The sequence below is a fragment of the Macrosteles quadrilineatus genome, unplaced genomic scaffold, assembly GCF_028750875.1.
Source record: "Macrosteles quadrilineatus isolate MER2022 unplaced genomic scaffold, UCM_ALF_1.0 Scaffold_3__2_contigs__length_128488019, whole genome shotgun sequence".
Taxonomy (NCBI): Eukaryota; Metazoa; Arthropoda; class Insecta; order Hemiptera; family Cicadellidae; genus Macrosteles; species Macrosteles quadrilineatus.
Window position 1 is genome coordinate 79,927,491 of NW_026542596.1, and position 21,679 is coordinate 79,949,169.

The following is a 21,679-nucleotide window of genomic DNA, read 5'->3' on the forward strand; positions in this document are numbered from 1 at the left end:
TCACCTGGAACCAGTCTCTGACAACACAACAAGGATTTCACCATCCAACTGCGATGTTCCAATGGCCGATACAAGCCGAAACATGTAAACAACGTTCTTTTCAAAATGAGCTGTTTGTCGGATTTATAAGGTATGTAACCTATTTATTATATTGAATACAACAGCTCAGGAGCTAGAATGGAAATGAATTTTAATTCTAAGTTACAAGTCTATCACAACAATTACTATAAATAACACAAACCATGACATTTAGATACTCACTTTCTTAGCCTGTACTTCGTGAGGGTCAGCACTGGTGCTGGGTACTTCACCATTCATCTGAGGCAATTGACTGGTTCCGTTGACCTCAGGCTTGGCTGCAGCTGGCTGTTGACACGCCTTCAACACCATAATGGAGTGTTGGTTGAACCTAGGTAACAAACGCCTCATGAACAGTCTTGAAGAAGATTTAGGCCTACTTTAATTATGCAGCAGAGTTGGGGTTGGATTTCAGGTGATTCTACGTTGCAAAGGATAATCTTATATTGGACTAATCGTAGGGTAGTGACGGAGGAGAGTGTTGAAAATATAGAGATTCATAATTTAGTTTCCCATTCAAAATTATTGACAATAATAACCAATTTATATGCTAGATATAAATTATGGTCTCGAATATTCTACATTACTGCGGGAAAGGAAATTTATTAATTACTTTGTAAGAGTTTGAAATATTTAAAAACATAATACTAGGGACAGCACACAAATTCTGAATGAAAACACTCGATTAATTATGAATCCAATTATATTTTCAACACTCTTCTCAGTCACTACAATATTCCAATATGAGCTGTTGAAAACGCAGACGATAATCCAGAGACCATGTCGGTCCATCATAACCTTAACCTGATCTAGTTTACACTCAGTCTTACTGACGGCAATTAATACGCGTGAATCGATAGGCCTATCTGTAATCGTTTTGCGTTAAATGTTGTAACGTACACTGACATTGGATCTAGTGTGTCCTTTACGTCAGCACATTCATTAAACACAACAAGCAGACTTCATTAATTAAAATAGGACGAGTCTTCTTGTAGTAGAGTGAGTATTGGTTGTATGGGCTATTAATTAACAGTCCTGTCTACGGAATATGTCGGCCTTAGTCAATAACAAGACTACAAGATCGCGCCACACTCATCTCCATTCATACTTGGCTTATAATACCTACCTTCGTATGGCAGCCATTTCAGGTAAAAGTATCAAGTACACAGTTGAGGACTTTACTCACCTTTTTATCATATTTTGGTGAACAATATTTTGAGTCGCAGCTGGCCTTTCTAATGGTTCATCACCGATTTTATCGTCAAAGGATGTAATGTCCAAAAGAGGATCACTGACTCCATTTGACATTACTTTTTTCATTTCTGAAAAAAAATTGATATAACCTATTATATAAAATTGTATTCTGGGCTGGGCAGCTTGAAGAAATAACAGCTATTTATCTTTACTACTAACTCTGCTACAGTACTTAATGACGTAAAATGTAACTACAGACAATGCCTCTAAAGTTTGATGGAATTTGAAAAGAAAATATGAACATTGAAAACCAATCACAAATAAATGCTACTTTAATTTGATTCTAAATGCTTCAAGTAGGGTACAGTAGAACTCAAATCGACCAAAGCAATTGGGACCAATATATTTGGGTAATCAAAAATCCCGATAATTGCATTTTTACCAAAATTCAGAGTCTTATAAAGAAAAGATGCAGAGTCATGGTGAGCTTCTATTGCAATTGCAGAACGCGTCTGCCACTATTTCGCGATTGGCAATTTTACTCTTTTGGCCCGATTTTGGAGTATGATTTTGATCTTCCGTGACCGCGGTAGATGATGGTGTCTACACGACCGTGAGAATTAATTAACATTTTGCTGTGATTGCGAAAAACTATGACAATGTTATGACCGCGGGTGACGATGATGACCTGTCAACACAACTGTGGGATATATTTATCATTTTGCTACGATAAAAAAAGAAGAAGATGTTTCCGTGACCGCGGGAGACAATGTCAACACAATCGTGAGACAGGTTTTGGATTTTGCCACGATCACAGCCTTTTATGATTCTTATTAGGCCTACTGTGGTTTAAAATCTTTAAATTATTTCTGTAGGCCTAAGCAATTAGGATAATCGGAGATTCGGATAGTTGAAGTTCCGATAGTTGGGAGTTCTACTGTAGGTGAATTTAAAGCTATTATTTGTTGTTTTAAAATAATAATGTAGATCTTAATTTTTATTTAAATGCCTCTGACATTTTGAAAGAAGACTTTTAGGGAAAGTGGTCCATCCTAGCGCTGGCAATGAATCCGTTATCAGTTCTTCCTGTTGTACTACTTCTCAATTTAAACTAAAATAGATAATACCCCTCCCCACTTATACTAATGTATTTTACAACCTACACACCTAAATAAGTTATCAACATACCTTGATCATCTAGTTTGGCACATTCGGTGAACAAATCTTTAGAGCTTGTAGTGATTCTATCTCTGTGGAAATAATGAGACTGGAAAAATTTGGTCCAAAAGTCAGCTTCAGTCATTTTGTGAGGGACATATTCTATATGTTTTTTGCGAACTGCTGGATAAGTCTTGAATATACAATCAATAATGTCTGCAGTAAGATTGTACTTGAGCCCATTACATCCGTCTGTTTGTGGTTTGATGTCAGCCTGAAATAATGTTTTGGGTTAAAAACACCAACCCAATGCATGTCAATCGAAAGATTCAATTAGGCATCGCTAAACTAGGAAAACTTAAGATTAATAGATTAACATTTTTTTAAGAACCATTGAAATCATCCACACTAACTTGACCTCATGGGTTTCTTTTCTGTGCTCATAGGGTTTATAATTTCTGTTTATAAATTTGTATTATTAGCATAGTGTAACAGTGTTTAGGCTATATCAAATTAGTAACTCTCTTTATGTCAGTTTCCAAAGTCAAAAACAGCCCAACTCAATTCACAAATTTTCTATTACTTTGATTTGTGGATTTATAGGAGGTCAAAATCCCCAGTAAATCTAAATACATTTTTTCCGGCCATACAGTGGTAAAGAAGTCTGAAATTATTGTTAACCCTAATATTACTGAAGTTACAACTGACCAAAAAAGCGCCTGAGACCCCAACTTCTTGTTTTTGATTATTCTGCTTTTGGGTATACTGGGACGCGTGTTGTGCCCAGAACTCTTCTGGTGAAATGACTTGTGTTATGACAAGATCTCTATACAACTGGAGCAGCCCAGGGTTTTCAGACAACAGCCTGAAATAAATAGAAAACATTTATTATAAGTTATTTAATTAACAGGGTTGGTACTGATTTTGGAAAATGAAATTCCCTGACTTTTCCAGGTTTTCCAGACTGATATTATACTTTTTCCAGGTATACCGTAAGACGATATCGAATAGTCAGAATCAAGAATTATTAGAAAAAATGTAGGCCTAAATAGTTTACTCATAAAACCAATAAGAAAAGAATTAAACATCTGGAATCTGGAAAATGAAGAGTACCAACTAACTTAACCTCACACTTTATGTTCTACTTGGCCTTGACTTGACACTAGCAGATAGACGATACGGTGCTTCTGATACTGATATATATCGATATTTTGCTTGCGATATCATCGGCTTATATGGGAAGAAACATGTGATATTGGAAAAATAACTACCATGTTTCAACTAACAGGATAAACTTTTTTTTATAAACTCCTACAAGTGCAGTTTTTTTTAGTTTATTAAAGGCTGAATCAGTATTGGTATAAATTCAATGAGGAATTGTATTCAGTATCGTATTGAAATTGAAATGATGAATGTAGGCCTATCCTTCTGCGCATCGCGGTACTAGCAGTGTTTCCATACGTGGGATTATTATCCCGAAAACAAGATTTTTAGAGCATGAGCAGGATTAAAAAGGGGATGTGGGATAAAACAGGAGTTTTGGCTATGACGTCCGTTTTTATTTACTATGCTTTATTTTAGTGAAAAACTAACCCCAATCAAAAAATTACCTTAACAAAATATAATAGCAATGTTAAAACAACTATTTTAACACAATATGTCTAATTTAGCACTCAGAATTTAACATCAAAAATCTTAAGCGATTAAACGGGATTTCTTAACCCAGTGACCGGGATTATATTCTTTTGGTCGTGTAGAAACACTGGGAGCTCGGTGCGTTCAATTGAAGCCAGTGATGATAAAAGAGGGTGATGATAAAATGTCTGTCGATGTTCGATGTTTTTTATATCGATGGTAGGTTCCCGATGTTTTTGTTACATCGATGTTTTTGTTACATCGATGTTTTCGTCAAACTTCAATGTTTATGACCAAGTATTGAGACGTAGATGCAAAATTTAGCATATCTGTAAAAAATGTAGTCTTTCAAGAGAAATTCCAGATTTTTTCCAAAATTCCCTGACTTTTCCCTGACTTTTCCAGACCAACAAAATTCCCTGACATTTCCAGGTTTTCCAGGTTTTCCCTGACCGTACCAACCCTGATTAAAGTCAGTGTTAAATGAATTTAAGGGCCGTTGTCACAAAATGGGATAACCTATGTCTCATGAAAAAAAACATAAATAAAAATGAAAATAAAAGCAAATAAATGAGCACACTTATCTCAATACCTTATTTCCCAATATATATTCCATTACATTTCTGCCATCGTAAATAATTTTATAGTTTTTATAGGATATAGAAGCATATTGGCACTATCTGACATTTACTGCGATGTCAAAGTTGGAATAAATCAAATAAACAGTTTAGAGGTTTGAGTACAGGTTACGTAATGCGAACTTTGCTATTCCATCATCTGTTCAATCCAACATCTGGTTGAAATAAAATTTTCAATGCAAAACATCTGTCAAACTGAGTAAGAGAACGTCAAACTGAGAGAGCCTGTGAAATCGTTAAAAAAATTATTTCGAGGGGGATCAGTATACAGTCTCATGAGTAGTAATGTGTGCAACATTGGGAAGTTACTTATTATTCAGCAAAACCAACTATTTTGGACTAATTAAACAATGTGTTTAAGAAACACCCAGTACCTTTATTATGTTACAGTTTGGTCACTCATATTATTCCTTAATGTTTCAATAAAATTCCGAAAAACAAAGTTGGGTGGTCTGCCAAAATGTGCACAAACATAACCTCAAAATGATGTGCAGTCCCACTGACTACGCTAGGAGCTATTTCAATGAATGGATCAAATTTACAGTCCTCTCACAAACAGTCCGGTTGTCAAATAAAGAAGTTTAATATTGATTAACAATTTTTATCTTAGGAATAAAATGTTACCAACTGAATTATTTGTAAATACAATACAAAAACAATCTCCAGATGATCTTAATAATAACTAAATAAATATTAAAGAACAACAAACATATGACATCTTCTCTTCCCTTTTTTTAAAGACATGTTCTTCTTGGTGGATTTATTTGTCTACCAAATGAGGAAAAACAATTAGGCTCAGTTCCAGGGTCATCAGATGTTTTGGGTTGTAGTTGTCTTAGCATTACCCCGTTGCGACGTAACATGCCTTCGTTTGTCTTAACTGTGTATGATCTTGGAGCTACTTTATTAACTATCTTCCCATCTTCTCTCCTATCAGGAATATACACGTTGCATCCAAAAGTGAATTGCTTTTCATCTCTCACTCCATGCCGTTTATTGAAGTAATCTGCTTGAGTTGCTCTATATAGTTTGTCCAATTCTCTAAATGTCTTGTGATCTACCATTTTAGGCTTGAGATCTTTCGTCAATGACGGTAGTCGGGTTCTTAGTCTTCTTCCCATCAACAATTCCGAAGGGCTGTACCCTGATGGACCTGGTGTTGTAGTCCTATTTGTTGTGTACTGTAATGCCTGTACTCCAGTAATGCAAGAGTGGGGTCTTTGTTCTTTGTAAGCATCTTTTTAAGCGTTTGGACTACTCTTTCAGCTTCACCGTTTGCCTGATGGTGTAAGGGACTACAACAAATAGTTTTAAACCCAAAATCGGCTGCAAAGGCTCTCCATTCTGAGCTTGTAAACTGTGAGCCAGAATCAGAAATTACGATTTCAGGGATCCCATGTCGAGCAAAACAGGCTTTCATCTTCTTGATTAGTTCATCTACAGTCATTGTAGATACATTTATCATTTCCAAGTACCGTGAATAATAGTCCACAACAGCCAAGTATTTGCCTTTCATAAAGTCAAAGTAATCAACTGCTATTCTTTGCCATGGATAGTCAGGAGTGTCTGATTGAATCATTTTTTCTGACTTTTGGTTTTGGTGTTTAGCACAAGTGTCACAATTTTCAATCAAGTTATGTATCTCTGTTGTAATTCCTGGCCAAAACACAGATTGTTTCGCTCGGAGGACTGTGCGTGTAGACCCAAAATGACCATCGTGCAGTTTATTAATGATATCTTTTCTAAGTTCAAATGGGATAATAATTCTTTCTTTATAACATATCAAGTCTTCTATTATAGATAGGTCGTCTTTAAAGGTATACCACTTTCTCATACTCTCTGGCACATCCTTCTTATATTTAGGCCATCCATTTTCTGTGTATTTCACCAACATCTGACATTCTTCACACAGGATCTGGGCATTCTTTATTTGTTCCAATCTTGACTGTGTTGCTGGAAAGTTTAAAGATATTACCTTAATGTGTGCCTATACCTCTTTTGTGAACTCATCTGTAGAATCTGGGATCGGCGCTCGGCTTAATGTGTCTGCTGTAAACATTTCTTTTCCGGGAATGTGTTCGATGGAGTAGTCAAATTTCATCAATCGCATTTTGAATCTCTGAATCCTAGCTGGTATTGTGTCTAGGTCTTTGCTTCCAAGGAGCGAAACTAATGGTTTGTGGTCTGTTAGGATTCTAAATTTTTTTCCGACTAAAAACTTAGAAAACTTTTCTGCGGCCCATGCACATGCAAGAGCTTCCTTTTCTATCTGGGCATATCGTCTTTCACAGTCCTGTAAGGTCCTTGAAGCAAACATCACTACTTTGGGAGATTTATCTTCAACCTGAAGTAACATTGCACCCAATCCATATGCTGATGAATTGGCTATAACAATAGCTTCAGCATTTACATCATACTTAGTTAAAGATATTGATTCATTGACGGTCTGTATAATGTCTGAAAGGGCTTCTTGATGTTGACTTGTCCAACAAAATTGTCTATTCTTTCTAGTAAGCTCACGGAATGATTCAGTTTTATCAGCTAAGTTTGGAATGAACTTGTTCAGTTGATTCAACATACCATTTAATCGTCGAACTCCCGCAATATCTTTAGGAGGGGGAAGTTCCTCGAGTGCTCGTATACGATCAGGATCGACCTTGATACCATCACAGTCGATCAGGTTTCCAAGAAACTTCACAGATGTTTGAGAAATAGAACATTTTTCTTTGTTCAGTACAACCTTTGCTTTTTTTAAGCGATCTAATACTTGAGTGAGCCGGTAATCATGCTCCTCTTGTGTTCGGCCATGTATAAGTATGTCATCCATGTGACATAATACCCCATCGATACCATTTAAAAGTTTAAACATCTGTGTAGTGAAAAACTCTGGTGCGCTTGTAATGCCAAAGGGTAATCTCTTGAAATAAAATCTTCCGAATGGAGTAATAAAAGAAGTTAATTTAGCTGTGTCAGGTGATATTTTTATCTGCCAAAACCCTGACTGGGCATCTAGTTTTGAAAATATTTTAGAGCGCCCAATTTGCCCTAGTGTTTCTTCTACATCTGGTAGTATTATCTTTGGCCGTTTAACATTCCTATTAAGTTCAGTGTAATCAACACACAAACGTAGACTACCATTGGGCTTGAGTACTGGTACTATTGGTGCACACCAGTCAGTTGGAGACTCTACTTTTTCTATCACTCCTAAGTCCAACATTCTGTTCAATTCTGTCTCCACTTTTGAACGTAAAGGAATTGATATGTTTCTTGGAGCTCGAACCGAGTGCGGTTGAGCGTTTTCGTTCAATTCAATCTTATATTCTCCTGGAATGCTACCCAGACCAATGAAAAGCTCAGGGTGGCTAGTTAATACAGAGTCTAAGGTAATTGAGTTAAGTCCTGCAGTATCAGGTTTTCTGAGGGTTATGAGATTTAAAGATTTAATCGCAGGAATTCCAAGTAAAGGTTCATTTAATCCTGCAACAACATACACCTTTTCTTTTACCATTTTCCCATCGTAAGCTATGTCTGCTATAAACATACCTCTTACATCTAGTTCCCTCTGATCAGCATTCCTAAGTATACGGTCAGATTTCATAAGTTTTGCATGAATTACATTTGAAGGAATGGCTGTAACTTCTGCGCCTGAATCAAGTTTCGCTTTAACTAACTGGTTATTGATAAATATTTCTACATACCAAGAACTGGAGTCATAACATGAAGCATTCACAGGTCCTAAATATGCTACTGAAGCTTCAGTGTTGTCAGGCTTGTCTAAACGTCTTATTTCGTTGAGTCTCTTCGTGCTGTCCGTTGTTTTAGTCTCTAATAATCTGCTTCTGCAATGTTTGGTAAAGTGACCGATTTTTTGGCAGTAATAGCATGGTAAATCTTTAGCAGGGCATAAGTGCCTGGGGTGCATTGGACCTCCACAGTTCCAACAACATTCTTTCCTAGCTGTCTTTAAATCATGGGTTTTGTTAAATCTTGCACTTTGTTTTTGGTCTGATTTGATTCGGTCAACTTCTGCATGTTTTCCTTGGCATATCATTTCTAGTTCAGCTGCTTGTTTGCTGATAGACTCTTTTTGTTTGCATTTTTGAACTGCTTTTTCCAATGTAAGATTTGAATCTTCTTGTAATTGGGCCGATAAACGTTTATCAGTTATACCCACTACAATTCTATCACGTATTAGTTCTGCTTTAAGGTTCTTGAATGAACAGTGTTCGGCCATTGAGCTTATGTCTGCCAGAAATGTATCAAATAATTCATCTGGTTGTTGTGATCTTGAATTAAACTTTGCTCGTTCGTATATGACATTTCTTTTGCCAGTAAATATGTTGTCAAAGGCTTCTGTTACCGATTCATATGAGGCTTTGTCATCTTCTGAGAGGTGTGCTGTTGATAAGATATCCTCAGAATCAGGCCCCATACAGTAAATCAAGCAGCTTACTTGTTTTACTTGAGGTTCATTGTCCAGTCCTGATGCAATTCTATACCTTTCAAATCGCTTAAACCACTTTTCCCATAATTCTGGATATTTTGAATCAAAAGGTTCAGGAGGTTGAAACATGACTGATGTAGTCCTATTTTGCTGCTGTCTTGGTTCTAGAACATTATGTGTTTCTGATGATTGATTTGATTTGTTTCCTCTGATTGGTAATCTATTGTTTTTTGGCATTTTTTTTTTTTTAACTAAACCGCTGCCACCATGTCAAATAAAGAAGTTTAATATTGATTAACAATTTTTATCTTAGGAATAAAATGTTACCAACTGAATTATTTGTAAATACAATACAAAAACAATCTCCAGATGATCTTAATAATAACTAAATAAATATTAAAGAACAACAAACATATGACACCGGTAACGTTAATGGAGCTGTTTTTCACCTTTTCTTCTTTCCTTTTACCAATATAATAAACATTTAACCTTCAAATAGGATAGGATTTTTTGAACCAACGGTGTTTCAAGGTTACCAGTATATTAGGTTTTTCATGGAACAACATAACCTTGTATTTTACATCAAAATAAAATGTGACCAGACTGTTCACCATTACTGTATTTGGTTACATATAAAATAGAAAATATTTACTAATTGAAGGTTTTAAGCTCTGCTGCATTTAAATTTGGTATTCTGATAAAAAAGTTTTAGTTATATGCCAAAATTAGCAAAATTTTTCCATTTTGTGACAATTCAATTCAATATTTCTTTATTCATTAAAGCACAAAGTACATGAATAGTGTCATTCTCTTAAATGTTTTTATATTACAATGTCCTTACATTCTATGGATACAAAGTCCTTAAAATCTAACATAAGTTTAAACAAATTAAAAATTAACACTCCTTCTCAAATTTTAAAGTTCATCAAGGGAATACAATACCTTGTTGATGAGAAATGTTTTAAGACCCCTCTTAAATCCCACCATGCTTTTTGCCGATTTAATTTCATTTTGGAATTTTGTTGTAAAATTTGGAGCCGGTATAACTTGGTTTTTTACTGCAAAGTTCTAATCTGTGGCAGTTTAGAGCAATGTTGGTTTTGTTTCTGGTATTGTAGTGGTGACCCACACAATGACAATGACCCTTAAGATGGTAGGCTATAGGTAACAAATAACACTTCTGGTTTCATCGGCGACATTTATAAAGGCAGGTAAGTTTTAAAGGTTTAAAGTCTAAAAAGTATTGTTGAGTGGACCATTTCCAGGCTCAATTCTAACTTTTTGAATTCAAAAACTTCATAAATGAAATTAATTTTTCCCTGGAACCAACAACTTTTGCTATTTGCCAATTTAGTCCTGTTCTGTTCTTTTTCTTCCAACCGTCGTTTTGTTCAGTAGGTAGTGTACATCAATTTGATTGTACACATTATTTAAAAGCTCTGTTGTAATTTTTTTACCGAGAATTTCATGCGAGGCTAGTTTACACTAGAGAAGTCAAATAAAAATTTGTTCCTTATTAACACTTTTGACGTGCTATTTAACTAACACTATTTAACTTAACCTATATGCATTTATTATAATATGCTGCATGACAAACCCACCTATTTTTCTCTTCTAACTCCTTGTTGACTTTTCTCTTAAACTTTGGTAGAAGCTGGACCAGCAAATCTTTGACTTGATCTCTCTCTTTGATAGCAGCTGCAGGGCCTTGACGGTTTACAAATTGAAATGTTGATGTTGTGTTGTCATGCAGCACTACTTGTAGTTGAATTTTTGGTTTTCCTTCTGGTGAAATCTTTTGCACTGTAAAAATAAAACGCAAATTAAAACTAGTATATTGTAACTACGCACTATGTAGTAAATCACGTCCACCACGAATACTTGAACAGACTGGGTATGGATCATAAACATATACAAATGAAGTTGCTGGCCCGATTCATATATGAATAGCATTAACATATTGTTTGTAAATGCTATTGATATAGGATTCGGGCTAGCAACTTCTTGTTTATGTTTATGATGCATAACGGTTCGGTTCAAGTATTCGTGACATCCACTAACCTGTTGCTCATTTGCTGGACTGTTAGTCCCTGACATCACGTCAGCTGTTTTCGTCATCAGTTGTCAGTGCAGCCAATCCATAAAACTAAATGTCATTTTACTACTTTAATACTAGTAAATAGAAAGTGTTAGTAAACTAACATATAGTAGACTCCCTCTTATCCGGACACCTTTTAACCGGACATCGGTTTAACCGGACTAGATCTGCAAGAAGTGGGAGGTACTGAAACGACTGTTCTCGTGGGAAAGATTTTTGAGACCAGTGATCACGTGTCTAAATACAATGCTCTCCAAAATTTAAGTCAAATACTGTATACAGTATGCATTTAAATGGTCTGTTTTAACAAGTTTTTAGGGACGTCGGTTTAACCGGAAAAACCGTTATCTGGACTGGCCTCGGTCCTGAGGAGTCCGGATAAGAGAGAGTCTACTGCATTAACTTACAAATAGCCTAATTTTAAGCTACTTTAACAGTGGCGGAACTAACTTTGGATTGAGGAGGGGGCAAGATCAGAGGAAAAGCCCCCCAAATCGTCATTGCCCTCTGCAGTCACGGCAAAGCCTGAATAACCCCTGCAGGGCAGTAAAAGAACATCATCCGTCTTCCGCGAACGCGGCAAAAGCAAGAATCTCTCGCAGCGTGTGGACATTATCTCGTTTTCCACATTCGCGGCTAAACTCTGATCATCTCCTGCTCCCAGTCACAGAAACGTCGGTAAAATTTGGTTAATTTCCCGTGGTCATATAAACACCGTCATTATGTCCGACGGTAACGGCAAACCCCTGAATATGCGGTACCTGAATAACCCTTACTGCAAAGTAACATCATCATGCCGTCTTCGCATATTGCAATAACTTTAACATTACATGCAGTAAAAAAATGTTCTGCACGAGGGTGGTCGCCCCATTTGTATCCCCCCTGGATCCACCACTGAGCTTTTAAAGCTGAGTCTACTAGGTCTACATTTTAAATAAACTTGTTTGTGTGTAGCCTAAATTCGTAATTTCAGTTGGTAATTTAACTTATACAGTAGCTTACTTCTTTTTAAATAAATAAAACAATTCATATACAATAGAACCTCGCTAATCCTACCTCGGATGGCCTCGCTTGGTCCGACCGTGTTGCCTACATGATAGGCCTCCGCTCACATAACCTCATTGTTCAAGGAAAATAGGCTACCTAGGAAATTTTATAAATTGTGTTTCTTTTGTCTAATGTGTTGAAATTCATTGTATATTTCTATTTCTGCCCATTATTTATATGCAGTAGGCTCCTACATTATTGTTTTTTGAAAAATCACAGTTCATTTGACAACAATTTAATGGAAGCAAAACAAATAAATGTTGAACAAAGCTTCAAGGTCTACAAATAACCACAGATTGTATTGTTTATTTAGATGTTGTTGTCTATCTGTTTGCACTGACAATCGCCTGCTCCTTAGGCCTAGATGTGTACATCGGTTGGCTGTGCGCTTGCTATGTCACAACATTTTGTGATTGGGTATTTGGTAACATGACAACTTTAGTAGCCTGTGATTAGGTGATTAGTAACCATGGCAATAGGCATGTCGAATGGGTGGATGAAGAGAAACTCAAGAAAAAATAGAAGAACAAAGAGAAAGAATATGTAAGCGATGTTTTTATGTCATTGTTATCTTAATCGGAATTTTTTACGACAGTTGTTATTGTCCATAAGTAGGCTACAGTACAGTAGACTCCCTCTAGTTCGGCCACCTCGGGACAGGACCACTGGCCGGACTACAAAACGGCTGGACTAACCGGCTGTAGTGCATTTTAAATAATCAAAATACAAATAGTATTGCGCAATCGTGATAAGTCATTAACCTTGGTTAATTTAAAACTGTAACGTTTAATATCACGCTTACTCAAGTAAAACAAAAATTACACATCACTGTAAGTACAGAAATAAATCACGTAAAGAACAGAACAATTTATAAAATGTTGTTGGTATTTTTGTGGTTATGTAACATAGATTTACATAGGTAAGTTAATATGCAACAATTCACCCATAGAAGCACCCGTCAACTAAACTGACATGAATTGTTTACTTCTATGGCCGGAAACTAAACATCCAAGTTGAATCCTGTCCAAGGTCATTCGCCCGTGACGATATGCTTGTCCCCCTGAGACCGGGTCGGACCATCCGGCGGCCGATCCAACCGAAGCCGAACTAGTCTACTAGTAGTCTACAGTACTATTATTTTATACTTTTTCATGTGTTATCTAATGTTTTAACAACATTCTTCTGTCCTGAAACAGCGTAGCAGTAGCCTATGATTAGCAGTAGCTTACTGGACTTTCTATTGTTCTGCTCTTTATTTTGCTGTACAGTGTTTAGAATTTTTTTGTTTGTGTAAAAGTTTAAGAAAGCTGTGATTTTAAACGTTACATTTTTTATTACTGAACCAAGATTAATAATTTAACATAATTATCATGATTATGTAATCATTAAGTAATATGAAAATGATCACATTAAAGTCCATTTATACAGCATTAGGTGTTGTTTATAAGTTAACGACTGTTTTATGTCACGATGAATTAACCATGGTTTTCAGTACCGGTAGTTATCCGATGGTCTGTACAAAATTCAGTTTTACTATGATTTTATGTCCATATACACGTTCCTCTGATAATTTCCTCCGACCTTTTTGCTGTTCCGACCATGCTCCCGGTCCAGTAGGTGACGGATTAGCGACGTTCTACCGTAGCTTATAAAGTGAATTATTTATCAACTATCAATTTCATTGACTTACTCTTGATGTCCATGTACCGGTGACTGACTGTGACTGTGTCCCGATGGTCCAGCATCCAAGCAAGCCGCTCGCTCATGACATACAGAGTTCCGTCTCCTTTCTTGTGCCTTACTTGACCCACCTGAAGGAGGATCTCTTCCGAAGATGTTGTCATCCTGGCTCTAAAACATCAGTTTTCAATATAGGCCCTTATAATATTGTTCCACTTTAAGGGAAACATTTAATAGAAGATATTATTACAGTAAGTTTTGAAGTTTCCTGTCAGGCACTTAATAGAAAGAATTGTTAATAGATAGAAAGGCACTTAAAGTATAGATTATGATTTAAGAGCAACATCCAAAACCTAGACTGAGTTTTACAGTAAATGTTTATAATTTAGGATAATACTGCAAGTAAACATTTTGTTTACGTGAGCCAGACTTACCATTGACTTTAGGACTTGTAAAATAGACATTCCATTTAAGTGAACCAGGCTTTGGATACTGCTAATAGGCATTCTATTTAAGAAAGCCAAATATATTATTGACATTGGATACTGCAAGTAGACATTTTATTTATGAGAACCAAATGAAACATAGACTTTGTAGACCAAATGTAAACAATTAATTTACGTGAACCTAGATACTTATAATTGACTTTGGATACTGAAAGTATCCATATCATTTACGAGAATCAGATGTAGCATTGACTTTAGAAAGTAGGCTATCTATTGGATTAATATGCTAGCTCCGCTCAATATTGTAAGCAGACAACTGCATTGTACACTTAGTATAAAATATCGTGTACCTACAGTGCCAACAGCACCATTGACATTGTTGCGGCAATATTGAAGGTTTGTTTATGACACAAATGAATGCCACAGGACTTTGCAGTTTAGCCAATTCATTAAGGTTGTAAGTAGCCTCGTCAACACGTCTTGTTTTCTTGACGTGATACGAACAGCGTTGCAGAGTTCTGATTCTGTTGATATTTTTTATATGAATTGTGAAGCAAAGAATCTTCCTCTGTTATCTTTCCATGAGCAACAGCATTACGAAATGACTTTGCTCTTCGACAAATTGACGCATGATGAGTTTTTAGATGAACAATTGTTGAATGATGAAATGTTTACAAAATGTATAGGTACCACTGATTTTGAAAGATCAGATGGCTTTACGGATAAAGCCATATCACCACACATATATGCAGTAAGATAAGACCACCAAACACTTTGTGGTTGTCAGGTTTCCTTTGACGTACAGTAAGCGTTTGTCGATAATTGTTGGCTTAGATAGTTTCATCGTGAACTAAGTCCAGGACTTTTCAAAAGAAATCTGAAGATTTACCAGATAGGCCCTAAACAGACTGCCACTGGTTTTGTCCTTGGCCGGCCTCACGCGCATGTACATGTTTTTTTTATTATAAATGTTTTCGTATGTGTTTATGTGTAGCCTATATATGAAATAATTTTGACGACGTCTTGTACAAGAGAATATGTTTGACATATGACGACTGAAGAGAAGATTTGAAAATAGGGTTTTAACCCCAAAACTATAGTCATCCACGGCAATATTAATATAGGACGGATTGACCAGTAATCTCATTTTATGTCAATAGCCATAACAATGTTTAGGCCTAGTTCACAAGGTAAAACTAATGGAACACTGATAAGAATAGGTACCGGTACCGTACACGTAATAATAAACTTCTGCGAGTTAATAACCGTGTTCAAACTGATTCCAAGAAATAATCACTAACTAAATTGATACAAAAACAATATTAACTTACTAACAGCACAAATATTAGGACAGAAACTGTATTGATCCTAAAAAAACAACGTCCTAAAAATAACGAGGTGCTGGATATTGAATATCCAGAAAACAAACATGTTTGTATCATTAGTTCTAAATTAAAAGGTCAAAAAACTTTCAAGCCATATTAGGCCTAGATATTAATGTTATTAGTGGTTCAAGCTAGTGCGTCATTTGTTTATGTTTATATCCTAGCCGTTTCTGTTAAATTAAAATATATCCGTGATAACAGTTACAATAACTCCTTTAAGTCAACAGCTGATCTTATGCCTCTGCTTTCGTGTCAAAAACTGTAGGCCTAAACATTGTAATTTTGAGGGCCTGTGGGGCGGATTCCTTAGAGAATTTTGGAACGTAATATAGATATTAGCACTTACCAATATTGTCTTAACCATCATGCGAAATTTGAAAATGATTGCTTCAGCCGTCTAGGAGTTTGCGTATTATAAAATGCATAAGAGTCAACGTATAGCTTCGCTTGCTCCACTCAACAAATTAGAGGTTCATTTAGAAAGAAATGGCTCTGGAATTTTCCTAGACCTGCTTTATTCAACAACCCCCTTGACTAGGATATCCTCAAATACAAATTATTCAACATTGTCTTAAATTACTCAATATAATTAACACGTTCACTGCTAAAAACCTTTATAGGTACAGGTAATCCTAAACTGCGGCGAGGCCCGGGCGGAGTCCCGGCACGCTAACTGAATCAACGATCGCTATTGGCATTGAAATATCTCAGTAAGACGAATCACAAAAGAGCAGTGGTGATTGTTCTGCGTTAGGTACCCCAAAAGTGGACGAAGTTCACTGAAACACACAAAGGTAGCAGCACTGCCTGAATCAATAACCAGAGTCCTTGTAATATGGCTTGAATAGAGAAAATCCCTGAAAACTGGACGAAAGCATTGCTAGACGGGATTTTACGGGAATGTTTAGTACCAACCTACACCAAAATAAAGCTCGCATTCTAAGCTACAGGCTAGTAATAATTACAACGTTCCCCGGCAACGGCTGAGCTGCCATTGAAGCAAAGTTGTTGGCATTGGTGAAGGACGACATTTTCCGCCCCACACCAGTGGTGCCGGTACAGTGGGACGAGAATTCCCGCCCCTCGCACTGAGCGTGTTAATCTATCCAAGATAAAGCCTTGGCGTCATGCGAGGTGCAGGTTAGGTATGGGGGATAAGTTAAGTGCCTAAAATAGGCCTACATAAAAATAGGCTAGTTAGCCTAAGTTAATTTGTGTAGCTTAAGCCTAACTTACCAACAGTAACTTAAAATCCATAAAAATACATTTTCCTCTATGCCTTACTTTCCATTAAGTTACTCTACTCAAAAGCTAAACTTATTTAGGCATCTTACCAAAAGTTATATGGTTATAACATACCCCAGTAACTTAGTACGGTGTCCTGGTTGTGCCACCCCCCCCCCCCCATATCTATGGACCATGTGACTACTCTACTTAGAGTGGATCGATAGTTATTAGGCTATTCTGATAACTTCAAAAGGTAGAAATCGAAAGCCAGTATCAAAACACCACTTTACCACTAGATCATCATGGTTCCTACGTAGGACATCAAGAGGAATTTCCCGGGGATCTGACTTAACTTATATTGGTGCAAACATTTTGCGGATGACACTAACTTAAGTTATGTTAATGTTGTTCACTCGGACCACCAAGCAAACAACCTTAGTCTGATAAATTAACAATGGATTTAAAAATACCAACAACAGCCTGCGAAAACATTAACCTTATAATTAATAAAAATAAGACAAGGCACAATAACTTCCAAATAAATTGGTCCAGACTGGGCATTCCCAGTAACGTTAGGCTATTTTAGGCCCTAAACTTAGGTTTTAAACTATACAGATTAATAACTAGCATAAGTTATTAATTGTCTGCAAAAATCAAATATAGTATCAAATTGTTATTGATTTGGTAGGGAACTATTCCATGAGCAAAATCTTTGTTCCTAGTTATATTAGTGAATTTCCCTATAGGGAAGTAGCTATTACCGTAGGTGGCACGGTAAAACCTAGGCCTGGGACCGATTACTTTTTCATTTTGATGTCCCCAGAGGCCAAAAATACCATTCGTTCAAATTTTTATATATGTAGGCCTATAAATATATAGATATATTTATATTTATATATATATAGATTTATATATACCGGTATATAGATTTATATATATATAAGTTACGTCCGTGAACGTGATAACTTGAGTAATTTTAGTCCGATTTTGATGAAATTAGGTTTAAGGGTGTAGGGCGGGATAAACTTGAATGAGTTCGCGAACCAGCATGGTCGGGCCATGGGAACGGGGTTTTACGGGGGGTTTTATTGGGTAAAAAATGGGTTTTCTCATTTTGACCCTCAAAACACAAAATTTCTCAATTTCTCTCTTGACCTTTTTAAAGAGCTTAAAAAAAACAAATAATTTAGTATATCAATGTGTTTTTATACGTTTATTGGTAACGGAGAAAATAAAAAAAAATGTAAATTTAAAATTCCCATGTTATTGTTATGGGGAAATTTGTAAAATGTAGTCGTTTGCTTGTTTATGGATATATTTTGATAAAACTTGGCAAATTTATTTATTGTATAAGTTACTAAGCTATTAATAGTTTACTAAAAAACCCCACTTTAACAGTTTCTTTGTAGCAGCAAACCTAGGTACTCGTTAAACCTAATGTTATTTAAATAGATTTAATTGAAAATCAATTCCGACAAATGGAAATTCGCTTAGTCGGCAGGTTTGCTGCGACGGGGGTATTTTTTATTATTAATAATTAACTTACAAGACATTTCATCAACCACAGACAAGATCAGTTAGACAGACAGAATGAAAGTTAGAAAACATTATGTTAAAAAACCTAACACTACAACAACTCTAACTTGGTCAATAATTAACAACATTAAGTTAAATCAATTTAATTATTTTAGCCTATTTAGCGGTCAATCTCATTTCTGAGTGTCTCGTTTTCGTGCAGCCATTACATCTACATTGGGGACTACGTGCGAAAATGAAGTTGACTTGTGAATTTAGATTTATTCCCAAATAAAGTGTATTTATCATTATCTAATACCAGAAAACGTTAGAAGTAGTGGTGAAACTACAATAGTACTGCTTTAAACTTTTAAAGAATGTCCTTACCTTGTAAAATATCAATTATTCGGAAGAGCAAACGAGCGGCCGTCTGATCACAGCCGGAGCCATGTGTGACACACAAAATACAACCGAACATCTCTGCTACTCTGCTACACAGCGGCTCTCACTGAAATACGAAGAAGCAGCAACCCAAAGGTGGCGATCTGAGTTGATTCCACTTCCCCCTGTGCAGTGTTGCAACACCTCATTCAATAATATTTTACATTGATTGTTATTTCAGGAAAACATTTCTACGAAATAGAATTGAGTTAAAAATGTTATTTCATTTGTTTAAACACGTATATAGGCATGATCTATCTACGGTTCTTCAAAATTCGAAAATAATCGTAAACTAACAGAGGAGTTTCAAAGAATTGGCAACACTGTGTGAAGATTGCAAAGAGAATGTTTTATTTCTTTCTTTCTCTTGGAAATCAATCTGAAAGAAAAGTCTGCTAAATTATTGCTTGAAGCTAAACATTTTTATTAGTGGTAATTGAGACTGAAAAATATATTGTGTGTATAAAATAAACCAACACACTGCATTCTGTCATGTTCTTTGTCAATTTTTTTAATAGTAAATTTTAAGATAGGCCCAAGTACCAAAACGCAATCATTGTAAATACATACTGTATCAAATAGACAAAACTGGCACTTTTTGTCTATTATTAAGACAACATTTTAAATAAAAATTTTACGAAGCGAAATACAAAATTATAAAAAAAATATTAGGTACATATATATTAGGAAAAAAATTTATTTATAACTAATTAACACACACATTTATTTATAATTAATTTTTGGTAGTATGTAATTATAGTTAGAAATAAATATATTAGGTAATATTAGGTAAACTACTTTACCTTATTCAACTAAACAAACTATCCGTACGAACTAGTGGAATTCGTTCTCACCAATAAAAATATTGGTTAGGCTATTTTAATCATTAATGAGGAAAATCATATATTTTTATTGGTACCATAATGCTTAATGTATGGCTGACTATGGCCATTTTGACCAACTACTTATGATCCTAAACCTCCCACTTAGTTAGCAATCAAAACAAACAATATCCTGGCTTTTATTATTTCAATCAAAATACCGTAGAGAATAAATGTTGAAATAGTACGTGTTTAACATTATAATCGTTCGTAGATGAATTTTATTTATATAGTACTGTAGTGTATAATAATCGTATACCTTCAAGGTTCCTCTATGGTTTGTGAAGCCACTAGCGCGACTAGTGAGGAAGTTACAAGTTAAAGTTAAGTTAGATGCTCATACATGCTCATACTTACGGGTCCAGTTCTTGCAAGGCTCACGGGACGCTCCTTGACGTCATACTCATTCGTTTTCAGAGGAACAATTAATTGCATGACGTTCACCACACTTTCCCGGTGCCATTCCTTTCAATTTTAGTGGTGGTTCTGGTTAGTGGTTTCAGAATTTGGACTCATTTGGACATCGGATACGCTGTTTTTTTTGTTTGGTCGAACATTTTTATTAAAAAAGAGTGTTATTGAATGGAGTTTATAGTTTTAAATGTAATTTTTTTCAAATTAAATTCATAACTTATAACCTGATTAAGTTAATATGAAATCTATCTATATTTATATATCCATCCATCTATCTATATAATACGCTAAGCCGATTTTTGTGAACAGAACTCCTCCCTCATGTTTAGCCCGATTTTGATGATTAAAGTGTCCCTGATCTGTAGTTTTGCAAAGTGGTTTTTATATTTTTTAATTCTTATTAGTTTGGGCAGGGTCTTCGATCAAAGTTGGTTTTCTTACTATAAGTGTAACATGGAGAAATCTATTTATTTAATTGGAAAATTTGTCTCCACTAATTTGAGAGAACAGCTGGGTTGGGCTTAGAAGCTTGGTAGAGGTGTCTAAAGAAAGGTCTTGGTAACAGTGTCATTCCCAGACACACGCTTGGCAATTTGGTTTCACTCCTCTACTACTCCTTTCATAACATTAGTCGCCTAAAGTCTATACTGTCCTCACTTTGGTGCCCCATGTAACGAGTGTTTAAGTGTTAGTGTCCTTCATGTGCTTTTCCCCACTCCTCGGTCTCCAATCACATTCATGTGGCGTCCCCATCTTAAATAATTGATAATTGATATATCGTGTGCATTCTGTGTTTGTTATCTATATATATAAAATCCAATGTATGTTTGTTTGTCCTTTATGGACTCCGAAAACGCTTGACAGATTGTAATGAAACTTTCAAGCATTATTAAGCATTATTCAAGGATGGAAGTTTGGTGCAGATCCGTCAAAAGGGCTCTGCCCCAGTAGCTCTGGAGATTCCCATGTTAACCTTATTAGTGCAGTAAAAATAAGAGAAAAATTCCATAAACCTAAAAAAAATTAGCACAACCGGGGAATTTGGTACAGATGTTGGGTGTACCTTCCTTTTGAACATACTAAAAGTCCCCTAAAATTGAAGCTGTGCTACGGCTGCCATATTGGAAAATGGCGTCATATTTCTGTATTTTTCGCTATAGTGACTTAATTATTAGAGATACAGGAAAAAGGTAAATATACAAAATGTAGGTCATCTAAAAATACACATTTTTTGTATTTACCATCTTTCTCTAAACCCAACGGTTTTTGAGTTATTTGTTATTAAGTATATTTAGTTTTTTCTATTCATCAAAAATAGGTGAAACACATGGAAATTGACCGTTACTTTCAAGGATTATGATAATTTATCCCATTTAGTTAAATAGTGTGATACTATAA

The 21,679-nt window shown here is 35.6% G+C and overlaps 1 protein-coding gene across 1 annotated transcript in view; it reads right to left on the reverse strand.

Annotated features, from left to right (window-relative positions):
• The window catches only part of LOC128990337 (general transcription factor IIH subunit 1-like), a 28,721-nt gene extending 9,674 nt beyond the window's left edge, over positions 1-19,047 (reverse strand). The window contains exons 1-7 of the mRNA XM_054412675.1: positions 18,933-19,047; positions 13,983-14,143; positions 10,749-10,950; positions 3,139-3,295; positions 2,461-2,704; positions 1,265-1,400; positions 262-409 (exon numbers count right to left, since the gene is read on the reverse strand). Coding sequence (XP_054268650.1) covers positions 262-409; positions 1,265-1,400; positions 2,461-2,704; positions 3,139-3,295; positions 10,749-10,950; positions 13,983-14,136 — 1,041 coding nt within the window. The 5' untranslated portion in view covers positions 14,137-14,143; positions 18,933-19,047. The remainder of the gene's footprint in view (positions 1-261; positions 410-1,264; positions 1,401-2,460; positions 2,705-3,138; positions 3,296-10,748; positions 10,951-13,982; positions 14,144-18,932) is intronic.
• Positions 19,048-21,679: the final 2,632 nt, after the last annotated feature.